We start from the raw sequence: 25,144 nt of genomic DNA, 5'->3' as shown, positions 1-25,144 counted from the left end.
GTTTGCTCAAAGTCTAATCCCTCATCTACTAGATGTAATTAAGCATCAAAAGTCCGAAATGTCTTTATTTTTTATTGTAATGTAGACTCTTTGGTAGGTGATGAATATTTGGCTAAAAAGTGACTCAAAAATAAAGATATCCCAAGTAGAGTTAAAAGGACTCCACTTTTCTAAAACTCAAGACACTTTTAACACTTATTTTTCTCCTTCAACTCACTTCCAAGCACATATTTTGATTTTTTCTATTTCATAACTTGTACTTCTCTGTATTAAGCACACTACTTTTTTATACTTTCCTCCTTATCACTCCAATTCCTTTACAAAAGATATCAAAAGCTAACAAACCCAAGGAATTGTCCTCATTTATTTGGCTTCCAAAGAATAGGCTTAAAGGCTCAAAAGTTAGCTCCAAAGGGTAAATTTTTGAGAGGGTCGAATATTTTGGGTATAAAAGTAGCTAAGAAAAGATGGCCTAACATCCTCCTAAATCAACTTAAACACTATGTAAACTTAGGCAGACTAGGAGAAAGTTCTAGAAACATATACATGAATATAGATAAATCACACAAGAAAGAATTTAGGCTCAAATCTCACAAGGCGAACAAGCAATTTACTAATTATGCACCTTTTCACCAAACCATCAAATTAAGACGTCAAGCCATACTTAAACATGGATGGAATTAAATATCATTGGCAACTCAGTGTAATGTGTCCCTAAGCATGCATGTTTCTAAGCTCTTCATGCTAAGTTCATGACATGGATTCACCTTTTGAATTTTAAAACAAAAACTTAATCTAAAGCCCTAAAAACAAAAATCTAAACTCACGGTCCACCACTTCATCCCCCCAAACTTATTTACAACAAAGTGTAAAATAAGTTTGTAGAGTCGGTAAGGACGTGAGTAAACTACTTAAAGAAAACGTACCTTGAAAATTTCGCGTAGTGGCTGCACGGGGCGAAAATTCGAAGAATTCGCAAATCGCGTTGGAAACTGCAATAGGGCAGCGGTAGCTGGGCGCCCACCAGCGGTCGCTGCAAAGCATCAGAATCGTTCCGGAGATTGGCCTACGGGCCGCTGTGGGCACAACAGCAGTCGCTGGCGAGAGTCCAGAAACATGCGAAAATTTCCAACAACACAAAAACAAAAAATTTAACCAAAAGGTACTAAAAAACTTAAACAAAAATTGTCAAAAAATAAAAGCCAAATTGTCTTGAACCAAAAACAAATGATACAAGTGCTCATTTAAAGTCATGATCTTGACTTCATCATTCTTGGGGAAGAGGGAAACGGGCATTGAGGTCTTCAAAAGCGCCAATGAGATAAGTGATGTCGCCCCTCATAGTTTGGCGCTCCTCTCTAGCCTCGGTGGCCATCCTTTGGAGCTCGGCGATTTGTTGACGTTGTTGCACATCCGCAAGCCTTTGAGCCTCCAAATAATCTTGCTCCGCCGCCCGCCAATCGCCTTGCGCCTCCCAACCTTGTTGATTGAAGGCATTGACTTGTTGTTGTTCCACCCAACGGTTGCCCCAAGTGTTGGACATGTATTTCACATAGGAGAACATCCCTCCTAGTTGGGCAGAAGTGCCGGCTTGGAACTCTTCTTGAGGATCCGGCCTTCCTCGTCGACGGTGGCCTTCAACCTCCTCTTCTTCTTCTTGTTGCGGCGGTGCCCCAATTCCTTGAGCATGTGAATGCTCTCCGCCCCCGTGGTATTGATCAATGGCGGCGAAGGCGGAGTCCTCCTCCGGGTCGAAGATGGGGGTGCGCAACGGCATGTTCCTCTTCTTGAATTCCCCTTGAACAGGGTTAGCCTCAATGGCTCTCCGGTGGGCAGCGGTGTCGAGTTTCAAATTGGACTTGTTGTCCCACGTATCGACCTTAGTAAAATATGGGATTGGAATGGGAAAGTGATCCCGCTCCAATTGGAGAAAGAACGCTTGGCCATTTGATTCGGTCTTCAAAAACCCTACCGCAAAAAGTACTTCATAAGTGATGAACATCTCACCCATGCCCGGAGTGAAGTCTGTGGTTGGGATGCCAAGGTGTGTTCAGCAATCGCCGTAATCAAGCCCCCGCAACAAATAGTGGCCCCGTCCTTCTTTGAGATGCGGTCAACATATAGATAGTGAAGAGGATCCCAAAGATGATCCCAAAGTTGACCCACAAATAGTAAAACATAATCTGGAGTCTGAGGTTATTCCAGGAGATGAGGGGATAAATGGGAGTTTTGTTAGGTTTGGTATACTGAAAAGCATGTTTCGAGCAAGTTTCGCTCGAATAGAATCTTGCTTGTATACGTAAAACTCTATATTCCACTTTTAACCCGATTCAGTATTATTCGAGCAGTTTCGCACGAATAGAATCAGTATATTATTACATTGTGTTTGCTTGTGCATTTATAAGATGTTTTATAAACATTTAAATGTATAAGAAGCAAACAAAGTCTAAGTCTTTTGCTTAGTAGACTGGTTGTGGGCGTCTTCCACTTTAAGGTAACACAGTCGGTTCTATGCAATGTTTTGCAAAAGAAAAAGAAGAATTTCACAACCCAGATAGGCTTAGACTACCTATCATGAAAGGTTGCAATGTCAGTCCGAGTATTTCTAAGCCTTACTGAAATAAGATGACGTTGGTGTCGTATAGCACTGAATGGATCTAACAGCAAGACGTGTCTTTATGCTATCTACTGAAAGACTAGGTCTTGATAAATAACTATTTCTTAATCTACATACGTTAGCATTGAGCATACAATATTGATTATGCACTACTTTGACTTATCAAATGGTGCGGGTTTTTCGCAACCCAAAAATCCTGATATATTGGGTAGTGGTGATTAATATCTAGCGGTGCTAGGATTGCTATTATGTTGAATCGTGCGCGAGATGAGTCTCGTTTGATAATGTCCTCAAGAGGAGCTCGAACAAGGTTTTATTATTCAAAAAACTGACCAGTTGGAGTTTTATCACTCTATGAATAATAAATAAGTGTTTCTTGCTAAGTCCACTCTTGGAATTAATCAGTTGTTAATTAACTAAGTCCATATCAGACTTCAATTAATTAATCGACATTTATATCTTAAGTGCATGAAATAAATAATATAAATAATAGAAACCCGGATTACTTGTAATTTCGGATTTGGATGAGGAGTGCAATATAACTTCTATAGTGGCCGCTCGTAATATTCCAATATAAGCTTGTATTAAGTTGTGGGTTCAATTTAATTAGTAAAATGCTAATTGGGGGAGCCCATATCCAAAACCTCCCATAGATCCCTGTCTGGCCCAATATGAACTTAATATAAATAGGAGAATAAAGGAGAGACAAAATCACAATTATTATTATATGAAATTTCGTCCCCCTCTCTTAGTTTTAGAGGAGCTCGAAAATTCTTAAGCTCTCCTCCGTGAGAAATTTCTGTCTTCTTTTATTCGAGTCCTAGTATTTTATATGATCAGCCCACCCTAATATCGAAATACAGTTCGGGAACCAGTCAGAAGATCCGTGGTCTAGTTTTGAAGATCATCGTGGAGAAGGCGCAAGCAATCGTCGATTCTTTGGAGAATCAAAATCGGTAACCCTAAAAGAAATCATGTTTAGGATTTATATTTTCTAAGCATGAATTATTTGCATTATAGCATGCAATTATCTGTTTAACATGTGAATTGATTAATCGCATAATCGGTCAAATAGATCCGTGTCTGATTTATTTGTTTTGTACAAGTCTTCTGCTGTGCAAGGGGCACCAAACCCCATCAATTGGTATCAGAGCCAATTTTTGGCTCTGATTATGTGGATTAATTTCATGTTATGTGAATTGCTTGAATGCATGTTTTTCTTGTCGGTGTGTTGAGTTTGTTTGTTTGTTCGAACACAAGGACGTAGGAGTGCGAAGGAATTTAATTCTCTAATTGTGGAATCAAAGTTAATGATTGCATATCTCTTAATTGCGGCGTGAATCCCTGGCGTCTCTTTTACGTGTAGATGTGTTTATGAGAATTAATTCTCAAGATTTGTAATCATTACCTAATGGGTGGTTTGACCAAATAATTTGTGATACATAATATTACACGTAAATTGAAATTGGATTCGCGGGTATAACCGCATCCGTTCGGCGGGCTCGCAGCCTTGACATGATCCAGCTGCTGCAGCGAGAGCAGCGACGCAGCTGCACGATTGCGGCGGCGATCTGCAAGCGCGACGGCAGCGGAGTTCTGGGTAGCAGCAGCGGCTGCGGAGCAGTGGGAGTCCGACGGAGAGAAGGATGCCCAGGCCCTCAGGTTGGGGCTGTCTTGACTGGGTGCTGGCAGCAAGCTGCGACGCCGGGCAGGCGATCAGCGAGCAGAAACGCAGCAGCGCCGGAAAGGAAGAAGCAGCGGCGAAGTCGACGCAGGAGCACTGGCAGCCTCCGTGAGGCGGCTGGAGTGCAGCGTTGGGGTTGGGGTTTTTCCCACGCGACGTCACAACGTCTTGTCCCGAGACTTCGCTTTCCAAATTTGATTAGGATTTCCAAATCCTTGGATTCAATTTTGGAAATAATTCAAGATTAATTTAGAAATAAGATTTGAATATATCTTTTGTGATTTTTTATATATTATATGAGATTTAATTATGAATTAAATCATGGATTAATTAGATTCTTTCCTTATTTAATGGATTTATATGGATTTTATTCCTAGATGAATCCTAGTTATATTTGGAAAATGACAATCTAATTTTTATCTATTTCCTATGGATTTGTATGGATTTATTACTAGATAAATCCTAGTTGGATTTAGATAATGATAATATTATTTGATTCTCATCCTATGAGTTTATATGAATTTATTCATAGATAAATTCTAGATAGATTTGGATAGTGATAATATAATATTTTATTCTTATCTTATAAATTTATATGGATTTGTTCCTAGATAAATTCTTGGATAGATTTGAATAATTATAATATAATATTATCTAATTCTATGGATTTATATTGATTACTCCTAAAAAATTCTAGATGGATTAGGATTAATATTAATATTAATTTATTTTTATCCTATGGATTTGAATAGATTTAATTCTATTAAGACAAATCCTAGATGGATTAAAATAAGCATTAATCCAAGTTATCCTTATATTTTGGATTTATATCCTAGATAGATTAGGATAAAGATATATATAAGAAAATTCTTATTTAATTGGATTTAGATGAATTTATTTATCTAAGAACTCCTAAGTAATATTTGATATATTCTAGATGTCTATTCTAAATAGAATTAAGATTTGTATAAATCCTGGTTGATAGGATTTTATTTTTATCTTATGGATTATGATGGAATTGTTTCTATCTAGCGATATCCTAGTACGATTTAAATAATGATAATCCTAGATCAACGTTATCTTGAATTGTAGGATTTGATTTTATCGAAATAAAATCTAGAATAATCCTAAATGGATTTAAATAGTCAACACTATCTTGATAAATCCTAAATGAATTTGGATAACCATTATCCACGATAAAACTTAATTATTTAATTGATTCTCCCTTGACTAGATTAAATAATTTTTGATAATTATCATGTGTGTTTAAATGCCATGCATTAAATGGATTTATTTGTTTATTTGGTGTTTATCTAATTTAAGTGGATTATCTGCTTTATCTGCTTATGTGATAATTATGCAAAAACCATATAAATATATCTAAGTGATGATTACAACAAGTGCGTTGTATACGGTCTCCATCGGTTGGTTTGCAAATTTATGAAGCTAGTTTCTAATATAATCGCCACCCATGCTGTGGGGACAATAATCCTAAGAAATAGCAAGTTCATAATCCCTAAGAAAGTAGTTTCTAATATTATCGCCACCCATGTTGTGGGGACAATAATCCTTAGAAATTACAAGTTTCAGAAGTTCAAACAAAATTTATGAGATAGCTTGGTTTTGTTATTAGCACATGAGCATAGTTATGGCAGTGTATTGTAGAAACAAGATTCTGTAATGCTAAATCTGATGGTCGTGCTTAGGCAACATTTGGCGGCCATGCCGTGCTGCGGTCTTTGGACTATTCGTCGGTGTTGTGACCAGTAAAATTGCTAAAATTTTAATGCGTATTGACCTCTGCTTGAGGGTACAAAATTTTAATTTTTACAGTTGCAAGATACATAATTGTTTTGTGGTTATTTGCGATTATGTATTGAGCATGAGTATGTGATAATAAGTTTATTTGCCTTATCTTCATTATGTCATTTAATATTTGTCTGCGATCTTTAAAGAAAGTAAACTCGAATGCCTAAATTATGTAGACCGGAAACGAAAATGGATAAGATTCTTATCGCTAAAAGCTTGGAATTTATACTCAATGATTCATGTCCTCCATTTCCTTGACATAATTCCACGAAGAATGTTCGAGAATGCATAATGCATGTACTTGACAAGCTCTTTGAGGAATAAAGTCAAGCTATTTTCCTTTAAGTAGCTCGACAAGTCTTGGTTAATGACGATGAAAGATGGATATAAATAGAATCTATCAAGATGATTCGATTGGAATATCCTAGAGTGACAGCATGTTTTGAGGATCTTTTGATCACTCAAATAGTTTCTGACACACAAGTCATCGCCTAAAGTAATAAGAAATGACTACAAGAAGGTTTAACTAAAAAGTAGAAAATCTTCAGACTAATAGTCGTTATATTACTGTTAGAGGAAAGTAACATGATAGATGACGAATTCATAAAGGCTGCATTTTTCTTAAGTCCTAGTTCATTTCAACAAAAGACTAGATATGGAAATGGGAGAGCCTGAATTGCCATCAAAGTTTGTTTAAAGCGAGAAAAGATGCTCTGTGAGTTGGATTGACCTATTTTATAGAAGGACAATGACTTACAAGACAATGCAACTTCTAAGTAAGAGATTTTGATCCAGTTATGTTTTTGTTGCAGTGGGAGCTATTAATGCTCAACTGTTGTTTTATGGTTGATGCTTAAGGCATTATAGTATTAAAATAATATAAGTGCGACAAGGTTGAGTATTCAACAACACATCAACTTCTTAATCATTGAATGATAAAGTGTTTATGGCTCTTAATCTTAAGGCTAAGAAAATACTTAGCAATTGTTCGAACTGATCTAGACTATCAAGATTTTTACATTTCGTTAAATAGCTTGAGAGTTGAGAAAGTCTGTTTGATGCACTATGAGTTAGAATCATTTGATTTTTCAAGAGATTCAGAATACTTATAGAAGTGCAACATAGAAAGACTAGCAAGTCTCAATGGTTTACACCATAAGGAGACGAGCGAAGGGTTATGATCAGTAGTGGGAGTCTAATCTCCATTAACAAATCCAAGCATTCATCTAATGAATGGGATAGTTATATAAGAAGGAATCGAAGTCTTTCTAAGACAAGTTTGATTAAGTGATGAGTTGTACTCATTAAAATCTTATCATTGATGGGATAAACATTAAAGAAACTACCAACATCAGTACCTTCTACAAAACACGAGTTGTGGACTAGAGCGTCTCTAGTCTAGCACATCTCAAGGTGTAATATTGTTCCAACACGTGTTGGAAAAGTGTCCAAGAAATTGGACTTGTGTACTGAGGCATGTTTTAAGGTTTGTCCCAAATGATGTAAGGTTATAAGTTTTGTAATCTTCAAATATATAATTCTTGTATGAAGATCAAGAGATGAACTACAAGCCTAACAGCGTGATAACTCTCAAAATAAAAAGAGAGATATCAGATTTTCCACATTACCAAGAAGTCATACCATTAGAAACTTTTGCCCTAATAAAATCAACTTCAGTACCTAAGATTGTAAAAACCATGTCGTAGTGGGAGCGTTCCACTGGAACACAACAAGTTCATGGGTCTAAGAGTGTCGTAAGACTCAGTCTTAGATTAACTTGAAAATAATCCCTTTAACTATAATGTAGTATTGGTTAATTTGGATAATCATCTTTGAAAAGGTGATAGATTCCATATTACAATCTAAGATAGACAACATATTTTACAAAACTTGCAATACTACCAATAGGCTGTGTCAGTCAGTGGGAGCAAGTATCTTTGCAAGTGTAAATGTGGATCTCAAATGGCTAGACAATGACAATGGGTTATGCCCAAGGAGAATTTTCTTCTCGTTATCATTGTGCCAGGATTTATTCGATCATATTGTCTATTAATTTATGTATTATGATTGTCAAGACAGCCTTCAATGAATAGAAGTCTTGAGAAAATCATCTACTAGAACATTCTAATGGATATGTAATGAAGGGCAAGAAACACATGATTGGAAGCTAATATAGACCTTCGTGGTCTTAGGCAAACATCTAAATCAGAGCATATGTGTTTTATCAAAATTGTCAAATATTTGGAATTTGACTTTTGCCCATAGCAGTGCTGTAAGCACAAAGAAGTTGAAAGTGCATTAAATATGGTATTATTAGTACTCTACGATGATGAAATCTACAAAAGTTGCAAACAACTAAGATTAGCATCTGGCGTAGGAAACTGGTTGTCTACCCAGTTTAAGATAAAGGATTTAAGAGAAACTAATTATATTCTGAGCATCTAAGTCCTTTTAAGATTGCTAGAATGAATGTTGAGATTCTCTTAGGAATCCTATATCTACACATTGCTTGGAACATTTTAGCATAGAAATTCCATGAAAAGGTTTATACCTTTCAAGATGGAATTGTCTTGTCTCTAGTCAAGTGTCGTTTGATGTTTAGTGAGATCAAGAATTATGAGAAGAATTATGAGACTAGTTTCGGAGATAGTTGTCTCATGAATGCTATAATTTGTACTAAGTTTGATATTAGTTGTGCTTATGCATGAAAAGCGTATATCATATTAACCATGGCAAATGACTTTGATTGAGGAAAAGAGTATACCATAGTGCTTGAGAAAGACTATTTGCTATATTCTAGTTTACCAGTCATTCATGTAATGTCCTTGGGGTTACACTGAGTTAGTTTTATGACTAATCAGTGATCGAGTAAGTCATCATCTGAATATGTGTTTACCTTAGGAGTATCTTCCTAATAGCTTTAATCGTAAGTTTGAGTATGCCTATGAGTATTACATTTTGGAGTATGACTCTAGTGAAGGCTAACTCAAGGGACACACGAGCTATTAAAGCTAAGCAATCATATAGAGAGATGAAATTAATTAAAGATCAAGTACGCAACAAAGACATTATGGTGGAAAAGATATGATCAGAGAACAACCAGGCAGATTTTTCACATAAAATGCCTTTGTGTATAAGTGGGAGAGTTTTTGGCAGTGGGTATACTCGAAAGCATGTTTTGAGTATAAGTGGGAGATTGTTAGGTTTGGTATACTGAAAAGCATGTTTCGAGCAAGTTTCGCTCGAATAGAATCTTGCTTGTATACATAAAACTCTATAATCCACTTTTAACCCGATTCAGTATTATTCGAGCAGTTTCGCACGAATAGAATCAGTATATTATTACATTGTGTTTGCTTGTGCATTTATAAGATGTTTTATAAACATTTAAATGTATAAGAAGAAAACAAAGTCTAAGTCTTTTGCTTTGTAGACTGGTTGTGGGCGTCGTCCACTTTAAGGTAACACAGTCGGTTCTATGCAATGCATTGAAAAAGAAAAAGAAGAATTTCACAACCCAGATAGGCTTAGACTACCTATCATGAAAGGTTGCAATGTCAGTCCGATTATTTCTAAGCCTTACTTAGATAAGATGACGTTGGTGTGGTATAGCACTAAATGGATCTAACAGCAAGACGTGTCTTTATGCTATCTACTGAAAGACTAGGTCTTGATAAATAACTATTTCTTAATCTACATACGTTAGCATTGAGCATACGGTATTGATTATGCACTACTTTGACTTATTAAATGGTGCGAGTTTTTCGCAACCCAATAATCCTGATATATTGGGTAGTGGTGATTAATATTTGGTGGTGCTAGGATTGCTATTATGTTGAATCGTGTGCGAGGTGAGTCTCGTTTGATAATGTCCTCAAAAGGAGCTCGAACAAGGTTTTATTATTCAGAAAACTGGCCAGTTGGAGTTTTATCACTCTATGAATAATAAATAAGTGTTTCTTGTTAAGTCCACTCTTGGAATTAATAAGATGTTAATTAATTAAGTCCATAGCAGACTTCAATTAATTATTGGACATTTATATCTTAAGTCCGGGAAATAAATAATATAAATAATGGAAACCCGGATTACTTGTAATTTCAGATTTGGATGGGGAGTGCAATATTACTTCTGTAGTTGCTGCTCGTAATATTCCAATATAAGCTTCTATTAAATTGTGGGTTCAATTTAATTAGTAAAAAGCTAATTGGGGGAGCCCATATCCAAAACCTTCCATAGATCCCTGTCTGGGCCCAATATGAACTTAATATAAATAGGAGAATAAAGGAGAGACAGAATCACAATTATTATTAGATGAAATTTTCGTCCCCCTCTCTATGTTTTAGAGGAGGTCGAAAATTCTTCAGCTCTCCTCCGTGAGATATTTCTATCTTCTTTTATTCGAGTCCTAGTATTTTGATAAGATCAACCCACCCTGATATCGAGACACAGTTCGAGAACCAGTCAGAAGATCTGTGGTCTAGTATTGAAGATCATCGTGGAGAAGGTGCAAGCAATCGTCGATTCTTTGGAGAATCAAAATCGGTAAACAGTAGAAATCATGTTTAGGATTCATATTTTCTAAGCATGAATTATTTGCGTTCTAGCATGCAATTATCTGTTTAACATGTGAATTGATTAATCGCATAATCAGTCAAATAAACCCGTGTCTGATTTATTTGTTTTGTACAAGTCTTCCGCTGTGCACGGGGCACCAAACCCCATCAAGTTTCTTGGCTGTGGAGATGGATGAGGAAGGCTTTCAAACTTACTGGAGTAGGAGGGGGAGGTCTGGAGGTGTCAGGGGTGGGGAGCCGGGCAGGGGACTGGGAAGATCCTATTCTTTTGACCGAGGAAGAGGGGATAGAAGGTCACTCCAGGGGATGTATGGTGGGAGGTACGGGGTGTATATATATGAGGTGTATGAAGACCAGGAGCATCATTCTCAAAAGGGGACTATGGTGGAATCTGGGGGTTCTCTCAAAACTCTCTCGCTAACCCAAAGTTCTTTAAAAGGCTGCCAATTGGTGATTTTGATAATGAAATATATGAAGATGAGAAAGATTGGGATCCGGAGGATGAACAGGAGGATTTGGAGAGTCTTGAAGATGGGAAGCTGTTGGAGAAAAGGGAGGCTGAAGACATAGCTCCTCTCCCTGTGATGATAGAAGGTTCGGCTAAGAAGGGGAGGTTTGAGACCTCGGGAGACACCCAACTGGTTTGATATGTCTTTCAATATTGATGCACTTTTTATTATCACTAAATAAACCTGCAAGTATACAGAGTATATATAGTATAGCTAAAGGTTAGTACCGGATATCGAACACGGGGAAGACGAACACAAAGTGTCTATCCTCTACCTTCTACTAAGACTCAAATACTATTTGGAAAAACAATTGAGTTTTGAAAACTTTTGAAAAACTAAAAACAATAGAAAGCATAGACCAACTAAAAAGCGAATAAAACACAGAGAAAGACGATAGAGATAAGGGAATCCCAGGAATGTGTGTTCACAGTTATGGTTATACAAAATTCCAACTACAATACCCTAACACAGTTTATACTTTGAAAGGACAAGTCACCTAGCTTATGCTCATGCGATACAAATGTTGATTACAAGATTAGGGTTGTCAATCCTAACACGTAACTCCAAAAAGCTCCTAAGACCCTTGAAAAGTCCCCACTCTCAATTAACAGTGCCGTTTTAAGGGAAGCTAACTGTAGTGTCTACTAAGTGAATCTAACTCGCTAGAACTCTGTCACAGTTATGAAGCAAGTTATATTAAATCATACACGATTGTGTCACTCAATCATGCAGCATCAAAACTACTTAGGGAAGAAACAAAGTAAAAACAAAACGGATATTAGATAGAAAAAGGAATTTGTATAAACAAAATCGTTACTAACACATCCCTAGAATCCTATGAGTTTAGTTACACATAATTGAATAAGCTAAAAATTGAACATAAAACTAAAGCAAATAAAACTCGTGGGTTGAATCCTTGTCGTTCTTGATGTTCTTGAAATCCTTCTCCAACTCCTTGCACCAATGAAGTACTCTAGGTCTTGATCTCTATGAAGTATTTTGCAAGTAGAAGTTCTCTTTTTTTGATGAAGCTTGAGGCCTTATATTAAGGGAAAAGCCATGCCTTGGTGTAGAAGGAAAAAATCTCCAAAATATGGTAAAATTGGGCGCAAATCTATGGCTTCTCGGATTCGCCGCCTTTCTCCGGCGGGCCACCGCACCTTGGCCGGCGGTCGCCGCGTTGGAGTCCAGAGAGTCTGTTCCCTCGGAGGCGGACCGCCGCACATCTTCCGGCGGTCGCCGGACGAGACTTCTCTTCCAAGAACATTTTTCCGAGGCGGACCGCTGCATTGATCTGCCCGCCGGGCGCCGGCGGTCGCCGCACACATCCGCGGGGGTCGCCGATCGCCGTCTGACTCCAGATTCCCAAACCTGGCGTTTTGGCTCCCTTTTTCGGCTCATTTATGCACATTTCTCACAAAACACGTCAAAATACCAAAATAGACAAAATATGCAAATAATGGACATGTAGAGTGACTTTGACATAAAAAATGGACCAAATAATAGCCTTAAAACAGTGCAAAATCCGAGCGTATCAACTCCCCCAATCTTACATTTTTGTTTGTCCTCGAACAAAACAATAAAGATACAAGAATAGACGCACGGAATGTACAAGGACTATATGTCATAATTGCCTCAAAAGATGGAAGGACAGTTTAAACATGTATTAACACAATCAAATCAAGCAAGGCTTATTAGTGCACTTTCATTACTAACTCGTGGAACACCTTGAATTCAAGCCCTCGCACGTGGCAAACTTCCAAAGATGGGAAGTGTTCTCTCACTCTCAAAGTGTATAAGGATAATGTGTACATAAGCACTCAAATCATACATCATGCAAAGTTTACCATAGGCTTGCTCAAAGTCTACTCCCTCCTCTACTAAATGTGATTAAGCTTCAAAAGTCTGAAAGGTCTTTATCTTTGGTTATAATGTAGGCTCTTTGGTAGGTGTGGAATATTTGGCTAAAAAGTGACTAAAAATAAAAATATCCCAAGTAGAGTAAAGATAACTCCACTTTTCTAAACCCAAGGCACTTTTAACACTTCATTTATCTCCTCCAACTCACTTTCCAATCCTTTGATTTTCTTTACTTTTCACAACCTTTCACACATTTTTTCTCTTTTTTTTTTCTTTTTCTTTTTCTTTCTTACACATCCTTTCTTTTTTTTTTCTAAGATCAAGCACATATTTGGAATTTTTCTCAATTTCACAACTTGTACTATCTTTATATTAAGCACACTACTTTTTATCTTTCCTCCTTATCTCTCCAGTTCCTTTACAAAATAAGATAGCAAAAACTAACTAACCCAAGGAATTGCCCCCATTATTTTGGCTTCCAAAGAATAGGCTTAAAGGCTCAAACTTGGCTCCGAAGGAAAAAAATTTGAAAATAAAATTTTTTAGAGGGTCATGGTTTTTTGATAAAAGTAGGCTAAGAAAAGATGGTCAATCATCCTCCTAAATCAACTTAAACACTATGTAAAGTTAGGCTAGGCTAGGAGCAAGTTCTAGAAACATATACATGCATGCAGATAAATCACACAAGAATAAATTTTTGGCTCAAATCCTCACAAGGTATAAGCATGATTCAAGGCGAACAAATAATTCACTAATTATGCACCTTTTTACCAAACCATCAAATCAAAACGTTAAGCCACACTTAAACATAGATGGAATGTAATATCATCGGCATCTCAATCTAAAGTGTGTCCCTAAGCATGCGTGTTTCTAAGTTCTTCATGTTAAGTTCACGACATGGATTCAAGAAAACATTTTTTTAGAACACAAAATTCTCCTACAGGATTTTGAAAAACAAAAACAAAAACTTTAAAACAAAAACTTTAAAACAAAAACCTAAACTCACGGTCCACCACTTCATCCCCCCAAACTTATTTACAACAAAGTGTAAAATAAGTTTGCAGAGTTGGTAGGGACGTGAGTGAACTACTGAAAAAAAAACGAACCTTGAAAATTCTTGTGTCGAGGCTTGACCGGACGAAAGTTGAGAAACTTAGGAAAAATCGCGCTGGAAAAATACGCCCAGGCGGCGGCCCGCCGCAGCATGTCCGGCGGTCACCGCGCGACAACAGAATGTTCCAGGGAGCAGGTGGCGGACCGCCGCAGCACATGCGGCGATCGCCGCGTAGAAGTCAGAGCCTGCAAAAAAAAATTCAATGCACAAAATTAAACTAAAACCAAAAATACTTAACTTAAAACAAAAATCTTCAAAAACAAGGTTGGGTTGCCTCCCAACAAGCGCTCTTTTATAGTCATTAGCTTGACGTTACCTCCTTCTTTACTCCTTGGGTGGTTCCTCTAGATCAACCTCCTCCTCCACTATCTTGTCCGAACTGTAATACTTTTTCACACGGTGGCCATTGGATTGAAACAATTGTCCATCCGGAGCTAGCAATTCCTCTGTTCCACTATCATATATCTTCTTGATCATGTACGGGCCGGTCCATTTAGATCTCAACTTTTCGGGGATAGAGAAAGTCTCGAATTGTGCAACAGAACTACATCCCCCAGCGTGAGCTCTCGCGGGCTGATCATACGATCGTGGTATGCCTACATTCGTTCCTTATAAATTGATGAACTGTCATAAGCCTCCATCCTAAATTCGTCCATCTCATTTAGAAAAATAGGTCTTTCTTCACCGGCTTTGCGAAAGTTATGGTTCAACTTTTTGATCGCCCAATATGACCTGTATTCCATCTCAAGAGGCAAATGACAAGACTTACCAAACACAAGTTGATAAGGTGACATACCTATGGGGCCAAAGGCGGTACGATATGCCCACAATGCGTCATTTAATCGGAGTGCCAAATCTTTACGATTCACACTCACCGTCCTTTGAAGGACTGACTTGATTTCCCTGTTTGCTAACTCAGTTTGCCCATTTGCTTGAGGATGATAGGGAAAAGTTACTCTATGCTTGACTCCATATTTGTCCAACACGCTGTCCAGCCATCTATTGTTGAAGTGAGATCCTCCATCACTAATAAGGGCGCGGGGCATACCAAACCTGCAAAATATATTTTTTCTAACAAAAGCAATGACAACTTTAGAATCATTAGTTTTGGTTGGAATTGCTTCCGCCCATCTAGAAACATATTCTGCTGCAAGTAAGATATATTGGTACTCTTCTGATTTCGGGAACGGTCCCATAAAATCTATCCCCCATACATCAAACAATTCTACCTCAATGATGGTATTCATCGGCATCTCCTTCTTCTTAGAAATTCCACCTGTCCGTTGACATTCATTGCATTGGAGAACAAAACTAGCGGAGTCGCGAAAAATGGTAGGCCAATAGAATCCACTTTGCAAGACTTTTATCGCGGTTCTTTGCACACCAAAGTGGCCTCCAGTGGGGAACGAATGGCACCTTTCGACTATAGCCACCCAATCTTCTTGAGGGACACATCTCCTAAGTATAGTATCTGCACATCTTTTGAAAAAATAGGGCTTATCCCAAAAGTATGATCGTACATCTCTATAAAATTTCTTTTTCTGATAAGGAGTAAGATCGGGAGGATGAACCTTTGCCGCCAAATAATTGACAATATCAGCGTACCAAGGAAAAATTGTTTGAGTGAAAAACAGGTGCTCATCTGGGAAGTCCTCGTTGATTTCTTGAGACAAGTCTTCTTCCTCCACCGGGTGTTCCAACCTTGACAATTGGTCTGCTACCAAATTCTCACACCCTTTTCTGTCCTTGATTTCCACGTCAAACTCCTGGAGTAGCAAGATCCATTGGATAAGTCTTGGTTTTGCATCCTTCTTTACAAACAAATGCCTAATAGCTGCATGGTCAGTGTAAATAATAGTCTTAGTTCCAACAAGATAGGCCCTAAATTTATCAAAGGAATAGAAAATAGCAAGCATCTCCCTTTCAGTAGTCGTGTAATTAGCTTGGGCAGAATCTAAAGTTCTACTAGCATAATATATGACTCTAAAAATCTTTCCCCTCTTCTGCCCTAAAGCTGAGCCTACTGCAATATTACTTGTGTTGCACATGATCTCAAATGGTTGACTCTAATCTGGCGTAATAAGGATATGAGCGCTGACTAGAGCTTTCTTCAAGTCTCAAAAGCCTGCAAACAATCGGAAGTAAAATTAAATTTCACATCCTTCTCGAGTAATTTACAAAGAGGTTTAGAGATCTTAGAAAAATCCTTGATGAATCTTCGGTAGAAGCCTGCATGTCCTAGAAAACTTCTTACTCCCTTTTCATTGGATGGCGGTGGGAGTTTCTCGATGGCTGCAATCTTTGCCCTGTCTACCTCAGTCCCTGCAGAAGACACTTTATGCCCTAGAACTATACCTTCTTTCACCATAAAATGACATTTCTCCCAATTAAGAACAAGGTTAGTTTCTACACATCTCTGCAAAACCTTAGCTAGATTGTCAAGACAATGATCATAAGATTTACCAAACACAGAAAAATCATCCATAAAAATTTCCATCACGTTTTCAATCAAATCATGAAATATGGCCATCATACATCTCTGGAAAGTGGTAGGGGCATTACACAAACCAAAAGACATTTTTCTACAAGCATAAATACCATAAGGACATGTAAAAGCAGACTTATGTTGGTCTTCGGGGGCAATTGCAATTTGATTATACCCAGAATAGCCATCAAGAAAACAGTAATAATCGTATCCCCCTAGTCTATCAAGCATTTGGTCAAGAAAAGGTAGAGGGAAATGATCTTTCCTAGTGGCTGCATTTAACATCCTATAATCAATGCATACTCTCCATCCTGTGGCTACCCTAGTGGCTATCATTTCTCCATCCTGGCTGGGTACTACTGTCATACCCCCTTTTTAGCTACTACTTGCGTAGGACTTACCCACTCACTATCAGATATTGCATAAATAATCCCTGCGTCTAGTAACTTTATCACCTCTACATCTTGTATGATAGGGTTAAGTCTACGTTGGTTTTGCACACAAGGTTTATGCCCTTCCTCAAGTAAAATTCTATGCATGCATGTGGTAGGGCTAATTCCTTTTAGATCACTAATAGACCATCCTATGGCAGACCTATACTTGTTCAAAATGCATAAAAGCTTCTCACACTCTTGCTCACTTAATGCAGCGGATACAACAACAGGGTAAGTATTTTCCGGCCCTAGGAAAGCGTACCTGAGATGGTCGGGAAGAGGTTTAAGCTCTACTTTGGGCGGTCCCCATGGCTTTCCCACTGTTCTTCTCCTTTCTGCCTCTTCTTCGGGAGTGCGTAATGGTAAGAATGCATTCCCCATTTGGGGGATTCTTTCTAGTAGCACCTCCAATTCTGTAATGATGGCACATGCGTTAGCATCACAAGAAGATAAATCAGTGTTAGGAGTAAAAGCATTTTTGAGACAAGTTTCAAGAGGGTCCTGGTTTTGGTGATAAGTGACTTCCACTTCTCCAACACAATCGTTGACGACTTGGATGACACTGCATTCTTGGTAGCCTTCTGCCCCTTCTTTTCCATGAAATTTCAGGGCGTTGTAGATGTTGAATGTAATGCTCACATCATGTAGCTTTAATGTAAGCTCTCCCTTCTGTACATCTATCATGGCTCCTCCAGTAGCTAAAAACGATCTTCCAAGTATCAAGGGAACTTTCTTGTCCTCCTGCATGTCAAGAACAACAAAATCAGCTGGAAAAATAAATTCTCCAACTCTTACCAAGACATCTTCTACAATCCCCATTGGTGTTGTTGTGCTCCGATTTGCCATTTGCAGCGTGATTGAGGTGGGACGGATGTTGTCAACATCAAGTTTCCTGTAAAAAGACAAAGGCATCAAGTTAATGCTAGAGCCTAGATCACATAACGCCCTACCCTTTACATCATTCCCCAAAACACAAGATAAAGTAAAACTCCCTGGATCTTTGTGTTTAGTGGGTAATCCCTTTTGGATGATAGCACTGCAATTCTCTGTTAGGCCTACTGTCTCGTATTTCCCCATTTCCTTTTTCTTGCCACCACATCTTTCAGAAATTTGGCGTAATTGGGCATTTGTTGCAGGGCTTCTACTAGTGGAATGTTGATGTGGACTTTACTCATTGCTTCCAAGAATTTGGCAAACTGAGCATCAAGCTTCTTGCTCTGCAGCCGTTGAGGATACAGGACATCAATACTGTTCTGTGCGGGACTGTTTGGCTGTTGCTGTACAGCCGGCGGGCTGCTGCGATGAGGTGTGGCGGTCACCGGGCTTCCGCCAGTGGCCGAGCCTAAGTTCTCCTCGACCTGCTGAGGTATAGGCGGTGGACCGCCGTGTTGGGGTGCGGCGGACCGCCGCACTGCTCGTCAGATGCATTCCCAAGCGGCTTCCCTGCCTCCCTTCTTCTCATTCCTAGATCTCCTACCTCTGGCGGTTGATATGTAGTTCCGCTGCGCAGCTGTACGGCGTGGCATCCTCCTCTCGGATTAACCTCTGGCAGGCTAGGAAGGGTACCTGGGGTGTGCCTGCTTCCTATGGTCGTGGCTATGATCCCAAGATTAATTTGCAGCATCTCAACTTGAGCAACTAGGGTTGCCAACCCTCTTTCCAAGGTGGTTGTGTTTCTTTCTAGATTTTCCAACCGCTGGTTCGTCACATTTCTATGTTCGAAAACTTCTGCAATGCAGATTTCCAGCAGATTCTCCCAAGTAGAGCGGGGTTGATCTTCCATACCTGCACATAATTCAGACGAGTTATCAGAGCAGTAATCTAGTGCATCATAGGAAAATTCAGAGCAATTTGGGTCGTAGTAGGATCCCCCATGGTCGGAGTTATAGTATTCATTGCTTAACCCCCACTGCTGTTCGTAGCCATACAGATCCTCCATTCCTACAGGAAAATCCATCATAAAATAAAAACAAAAATAAAAGAAAAAGAACTAAAATAAAAGCGATTAAAATCCAAAGTAGCAAAATTATCCGTTTGAAGATATTACTCCAAAGTGAATTGTCTTCCCCGGCAACGGCGCCAAAAAAATGATGCACTTTTTATTAGCACTAAATAAACCTGCAAGTATACAGAGTATATATAGTATAGCTAAAAGTTAGTACCGGATATCGAACACGGGGAAGACGAACACAAAGTGTCTATCATCTACTAAGACTCAAATACTATCTAGAAAAACAATTGAGTCTTGAAAACTTTTGAAAAACTAAAAACAATAGAAATCATAGACCAATTAAAAAGCGAATAAAACACAGAGAAAGACGATAGAGATAAGGGAATCCCAGGGATGTGTGTTCACAGTTATGGTTATACAAAATTCCAACTACAATACCCTAGCACAATTTATACTTTGAAAGGACGAGTCACCTAGCATATGCTCATGCGATACAAATGTTGATTACAAGATTAGGGTTGTCAATCCTAACACGTAACTCCAAATAGCTCCTAAGACACTTGAAAAGTCCTCACTCTCAATTAACAGTGCCGTTTTTAGGGAAGCTAACTGTAGTGTCTACTAAGTGAATCTAACTCGCTAGAACTCTGTCACAGTTATGAAGCAAGTTATATTAAATCATGCACGATTGTGTCACTCAATCATGCAGCATCAAAACTACTTAGGGAAGAAACAAAGTAAAAACAAAACGGATATTAGATAGAAAAAGGAATTTGTATAACCAAAGTCGTTACTAACACATCCCTAGAATCCTATGAGTTTAGTTACACATAATTGAATAAGCTAAAAACATAGATTGAAGGGAAGACAAATTGAACATAAAACTAAAGCAAATAAAACTCGTGGGTTGAATCCTTGTCGTTCTTGATGTTCTTGAAATCCTGCTCCAACTCCTTGCACCAGTGAAGTACTCTAGGTCTTGATCTCTATGAAGTATTTTGCAAGTAGAAGTTCTCTTTTTTTGATGAAGCTTGAGGCCTTATATTTAGGGAAAAGCCATGCCTTGGTGTAGAATGAAAAAATCTCCAAAATATGGTAAAACTGGGCGCAATCTAGGGCTTCTCGGATTCGCCGCCTTTCTCCGGCGGGCCGCCGCACCTTGGCCGGCGGTCGCCGCGTTGGAGTCCAAAGAGTCTGTTCCCTCGGCGGCGGACCGCCGCACATCTTCTGGCGGTCGCCGGACGAGACTTCTCTTCCAATCACATTTTTCTGAGGTGGACTGCTGCATTGATCTGCTTGCCGGGCGCCGGCGGTCGCCGCACACATCCGCGGCGGTCGCCAGTCGCCGTCTGACTCCAGATTCCCAAACTTGGCGTTTTGGCTCCTTTTTCGGCTCATTTATGCACATTTCTCACAAAACACGTCAAAATACCAAAATAGACAAAATATGCAATTAATGGACGTGTAGAGTGACTTTGACATAAAAAACGGACCATATAATGGCCTTAAAACAGTGCAAAATCCGAGCGTATCAAATATTCTAATATGGAATGCTCGGGGTGTAGTTAACAAAAGTACACAGAGCACCATCAAATATTTAATAAAAACTCATAAAATCTCGATCATGGCTATCATTGAGCCACTGACTAAACCAAATCTGGATTTCTTTAGCAGGATATTTGGGCTTCATTACAAAGGAACAAATGACAATGGACACATTTGGCTATTTACTGAATGTGGGATGGAAGTTGAAGACTAGAATATATCGGAGCAAGTTTTACATGCTAGCATCTCCTCAGGTATACTCTCTGTACCTTGGCACTTGTCGGTAGTGTACGGGAAGTGTAGTAGGGAAGGCAGGTTGCCTCTGTGGGATAAGCTCAGGGAGCTAGCTGTATAAATGGAAGGTTGTCCATGGCTCGTAGGGGGAGATTTCAATATCTTTTTATCGGAGGAATAAAGACATGGGTCCAAAATAAAGAAAACAAGGGAGATGCTTGATTTTGCAAATGCCATAAATGATTGCCAACTTCTTGATCTTGAGACAGATGGGGCTAAGTTCACGTGGGCCAGAGGAAGCACGCTTGAAAAGTTGGATAGAGTGTTGATCGGAGAGGGTTAGATAGACTTGTTTGCAGCAACAAGAGTCACCAAACTTCCAAGGGTGATGTTGGACCATGGTCCCCTGCTCATACAATGCCATTTTCCAGGCCCTCCTATTAGGCCTTCATTTAGGTTGAAAGAAGCTGGGTGGAATCTACATGGGAACAGAGAATGTTAAACCTACAATTGAAGTTGGGTGTGTGAAGAAAAGCTTGAAGTGGTAGAACAAAAAAGTGTTTGGAAATGTCTTTGAGAAGGTTAAGCGAGCTGATATAGAGGCTCAAGAGGCGCTGAAGAAGTTTGAACATGACAAATCGCCAAAGCACAAGTCAGAAATGAATAGAATGGCAGCTGAGCTTGTTCTAAGGTTGAGAATGGAGGAAGACTACTTGAAACAAAAGGCGGCCATTCGGTAGACAGTGGAGGGGGAGAGAAATATTAAATTCTTCAAGGGTTGGGTCAAATAAAAAAGAGCAAAGTCTAGAATACATTCTGTGGAGGATGAAGGTCAAATTATCTAGGGGAGGAAGAACTTCGAGTCTTGGCTGTCATGTTCTTTCAAGCATTGTTGACTTCTGACATTGACCACCTAGAAGAATCGGACCTGGATATCCTAACTTCGCCACCCCCAGATTTTAATACAGAAGCTCTAGAAAGTCTTCCCTCGGAACAAGAAGTAAAGAAAGTGGTGTTTGAAATAAATGCGGAGACTGCATCGGGTCCATATGGTGGGTACTGATGTGACTTAAGCAGTCCTAGATTTCTTCCAAGGATCTCCAATGCCGAGAGGAGTGGCAGCAACCATGATTATCTTAATTCCAAAGAAGAAGAACCCCACCAATTGGTCGGAATTCAGGCCGATAAGATTGTGAATGTTTCAAATAAAATTATCTCAAAGCTCTTGGCTATGAGATTGGCACCTCTGCTCCCTTCCCTCATTGTCCCGAACCAAAGTGGTTTTGTCAAAGGACGCCTACTAAGTGACAATGTATTTCCGGCTAAGGAGATATTCCATGAACTTTGGAAATGCAACCCCTAGCCAAACTTGGGCGCTTAAACTGGATTCAGTGGCCGTTCCTTCTAAAAGTCTTGAGAAAAATGGGGTTCTTGGACAAGTGTTTAGGAATGATTGAGAGGTGTATAAGCTCATGTTGGTTTTCGAACCTGATAAATGGAGCGCCGACAGGCTTCTTTAAATCCTCTCGAGGTCTATGACAAGGGGATCCTCTTTCCCCTTCTCTATTCATTCTGGCTGCTGATTATCTGTCTAGAGCCTTGGACCGACTTATTCTTGGAAATAAGGATATGAGGTTTTGTATTGCTAGATATTCGATGGGTGTCTCACATTTTGCATATGCGGATGACATCATTATTTTCACGCAAGAGAAAGGGGCTTCTATCCGGAAAGTCATGGGTTGTCTCAAGCATTATATGGAAGTCTCGGGGCAGAAAATTAATGAGGGAAAGAACAATTTTTACATTTGGAGGATTTCAGCAAGGCAGCTTGCCTTGTACCTACCGGGGGATTCCCATTTTTCAAGGACGAATGAAGATGAACTTGTTCATGTTCCTCTGGGATAACATCTCCCAGAGGATCTACTACTGGTGTCATAAACATCTATCCTTCGGAGGCCGACTCACTCTGATCAAGAGTGTTCTTGAAGCAATCCCGGTGCACATATTTCAAGTTCTAGAACCAACGAAAGGGACGATCTGAATGAAGGAACATGTATTGGCCAAATAAATCTGGGGCTCATGTAACACAACGGCTAAAACCCACTGGATCAAATGGAAAGATGTTTGTAGACCAACCTCGGAAGGGGGCCTTGGCATACGGTGCATGGCGGACACGTTGGAGGCATATAGCTATAAACTATGGTGGAGATTCCGTGAGCTTTAAACATTTATCGGTCTAGCAGATTCAGCCCCACTTGGAGAAAGATGTTCAAATCTTGGATCAAATGTCAAGGTCTGATCAGATGGATGGATGGTAAAATTAGTTTATGGGACGACACTTGGCTAAAGGACCACCCAATCAAATCCTTAAGCACACGATCTGGAGTCCCAGAGTTTGTAAGAGTGGAAGATTTCTGGTCGGATTCCGGATGGATGGAGGAGGTTATGGGAGGTTGAGCTGTTGGAGGATGGGGGGTTCCAGGAAATGTGAGTGAGGAAATCTTGCGAGTGCAAATTAACCCAGCAGAGAAGGACATTGCTCGCTGGATTTTGACCCCTCATGGTGAATCTACAGTGGTATCGACATGGGAACTGACACGACACAAAGGGGAAAAGCTGGAAATATATGATTTCATTTGGGGTAAAAACATCAGGCCTGCGATCTCGGTTTTTCTCTGGAGGCTGTTAGCCAACCGAATCCCTGTGGATGAGAAAGTTCAATGGAGAGAGGTCTTACTTGCATCTAAATGCCGCTGTTGTTTGAACCCAAAAGTGGAATCAAGACTCAATCTATTTATGAATGGTGAGGCAGCTACTGGGGTGTGGAACCAATTCGCCAAATGGTTCCCTAAAGCCCAGGATTTTGCTAGAGAAGGATACAGCCTAGAGGGTCAGTTAAAGTGGTGGCACAGACACTCGGTAAGTAAACAGAAACATCATATCTGCATTTTAATCCCATGCTTGATCTTCTGGTATATCTGGACCGAGAGGAACGAGTGTGCACATCACGAAAAGACCTTCAAGGTTGAGAATGTTTGTAAATGAACCGAATGGATGCTGAGGAATATGGTTCTAGCCGGGCAGCTTGGACCAGATCAGTGGAATGGGTGTGATCCGAAGGTAGATTTTATGGTGGGTCAAACTAGACAAAGCAAACCGAGAAGGGTGGAAAGAGTCCAGCGGAGACCTCCCGACTGGCCCTGGCTAAAACTGAATACGGATGGTGCTTTTGTGGGAGCAACAGGAAGGGCCGGAGGGGGAGGTATTTTGAGAAACCATCTAGGTGAATCTATGGAAGCCTTCTTTGGCCCAGTTGTGGCATTTTCAGGCTTAGAAGCTGAATTAGATGCGTTGCTTGAAGGAATCATGTTAGCTAAGAGGCATGGATAGAAATTGTGGCTCGAATCTGATGCAGAGGTGTTGTGCAAGCTATTGAGAAAAAGACAGTTGGGCCCAATAGGGGTAAGACATATTATGGCTAGGATCCGATTAGAGCTGAGGAAGATTAAATGGAAAGTTTCTTACATCCGGAGGGAAGGCGACAAAGTAGCAGATTTTCTGGCCTCGGTGGGAAAGGACAGTAGTTCACTAGAGAGATATGAGGGGAGTGCTATCAACTAGGCATGCCTAGCTTTAGATTTTGAGTTTTTATGTTTTGTGTCGGATGTAATCGTTGTTTTTTGGGCCTTCCACTTTTGGGAATGGTATTTGTATTGCTTTTCTTTATATGACATATATGGGATGAGGGACCTACTCAACCCTCCACCGTGAAGGTGTTAATCAAAAAAAAGAAAAAAAAATGTGAGTGAAGTGGGTTAATAGAATGTGAGACTTATTTATCATTTATGGTAAAAGTGAAATGTGACTCTTATTTTGGGATAGATCGAAATGACAAAATGTGAGGATGGAGGGAGCATTTATTATTAATTTTCTAAAAGGAGTGAAAAAAAATGGAATGCCACTGTTGAATAAGGAACGGATAGAGTAACTAGCCTCCATATATAGTTAAAATGGATAAAAAGTAAAGTAAGAGAGAGAATAATATAGAGAACGTATTTAAGTTTGTTAGAGTTTATTATACTGAAAGCATTTTCGAATGCTTGTATATGTAATAATTCTTCTATCCATTTTTACCATTTAATGAGAAAGAATATTTTGTTACAATGTGTTTTGCTTATGGGTTGCTTATGTATTTATGAGATGTTGAAATATGTTTTCCATTTAAATACATAGTTTAAGCAAAATGAGTCTAAGTCTTCTGTGTTAGAGTTTGTATACTAGAAATCACATTTCGAGTGATTGGATACCGCAAAACTCTATCGTTTAT

At 39.3% G+C, this 25,144-nt stretch overlaps 1 protein-coding gene across 1 annotated transcript; it reads right to left on the bottom strand.

The window, feature by feature from the left end:
• Positions 1 to 1,267: 1,267 nt before the first annotated feature.
• LOC148932528 (uncharacterized) lies at positions 1,268 to 1,777 on the bottom strand. Its single transcript, XM_089064605.1, has one exon. It carries the CDS (start codon positions 1,775 to 1,777, stop codon positions 1,268 to 1,270), a length of 510 nt encoding a protein of 169 aa, XP_088920731.1.
• Between the last annotated feature and the right edge of the window lie 23,367 nt (positions 1,778 to 25,144).

The sequence above is a fragment of the Salvia hispanica genome, chromosome 2 (genome assembly GCF_029641045.1).
Source record: "Salvia hispanica isolate PSC_SH4W2 chromosome 2, Shi_PSC_v1, whole genome shotgun sequence".
Taxonomy (NCBI): domain Eukaryota; kingdom Viridiplantae; phylum Streptophyta; class Magnoliopsida; order Lamiales; family Lamiaceae; genus Salvia; species Salvia hispanica.
This window is presented reverse-complemented; position numbering and strand designations above follow the sequence as displayed.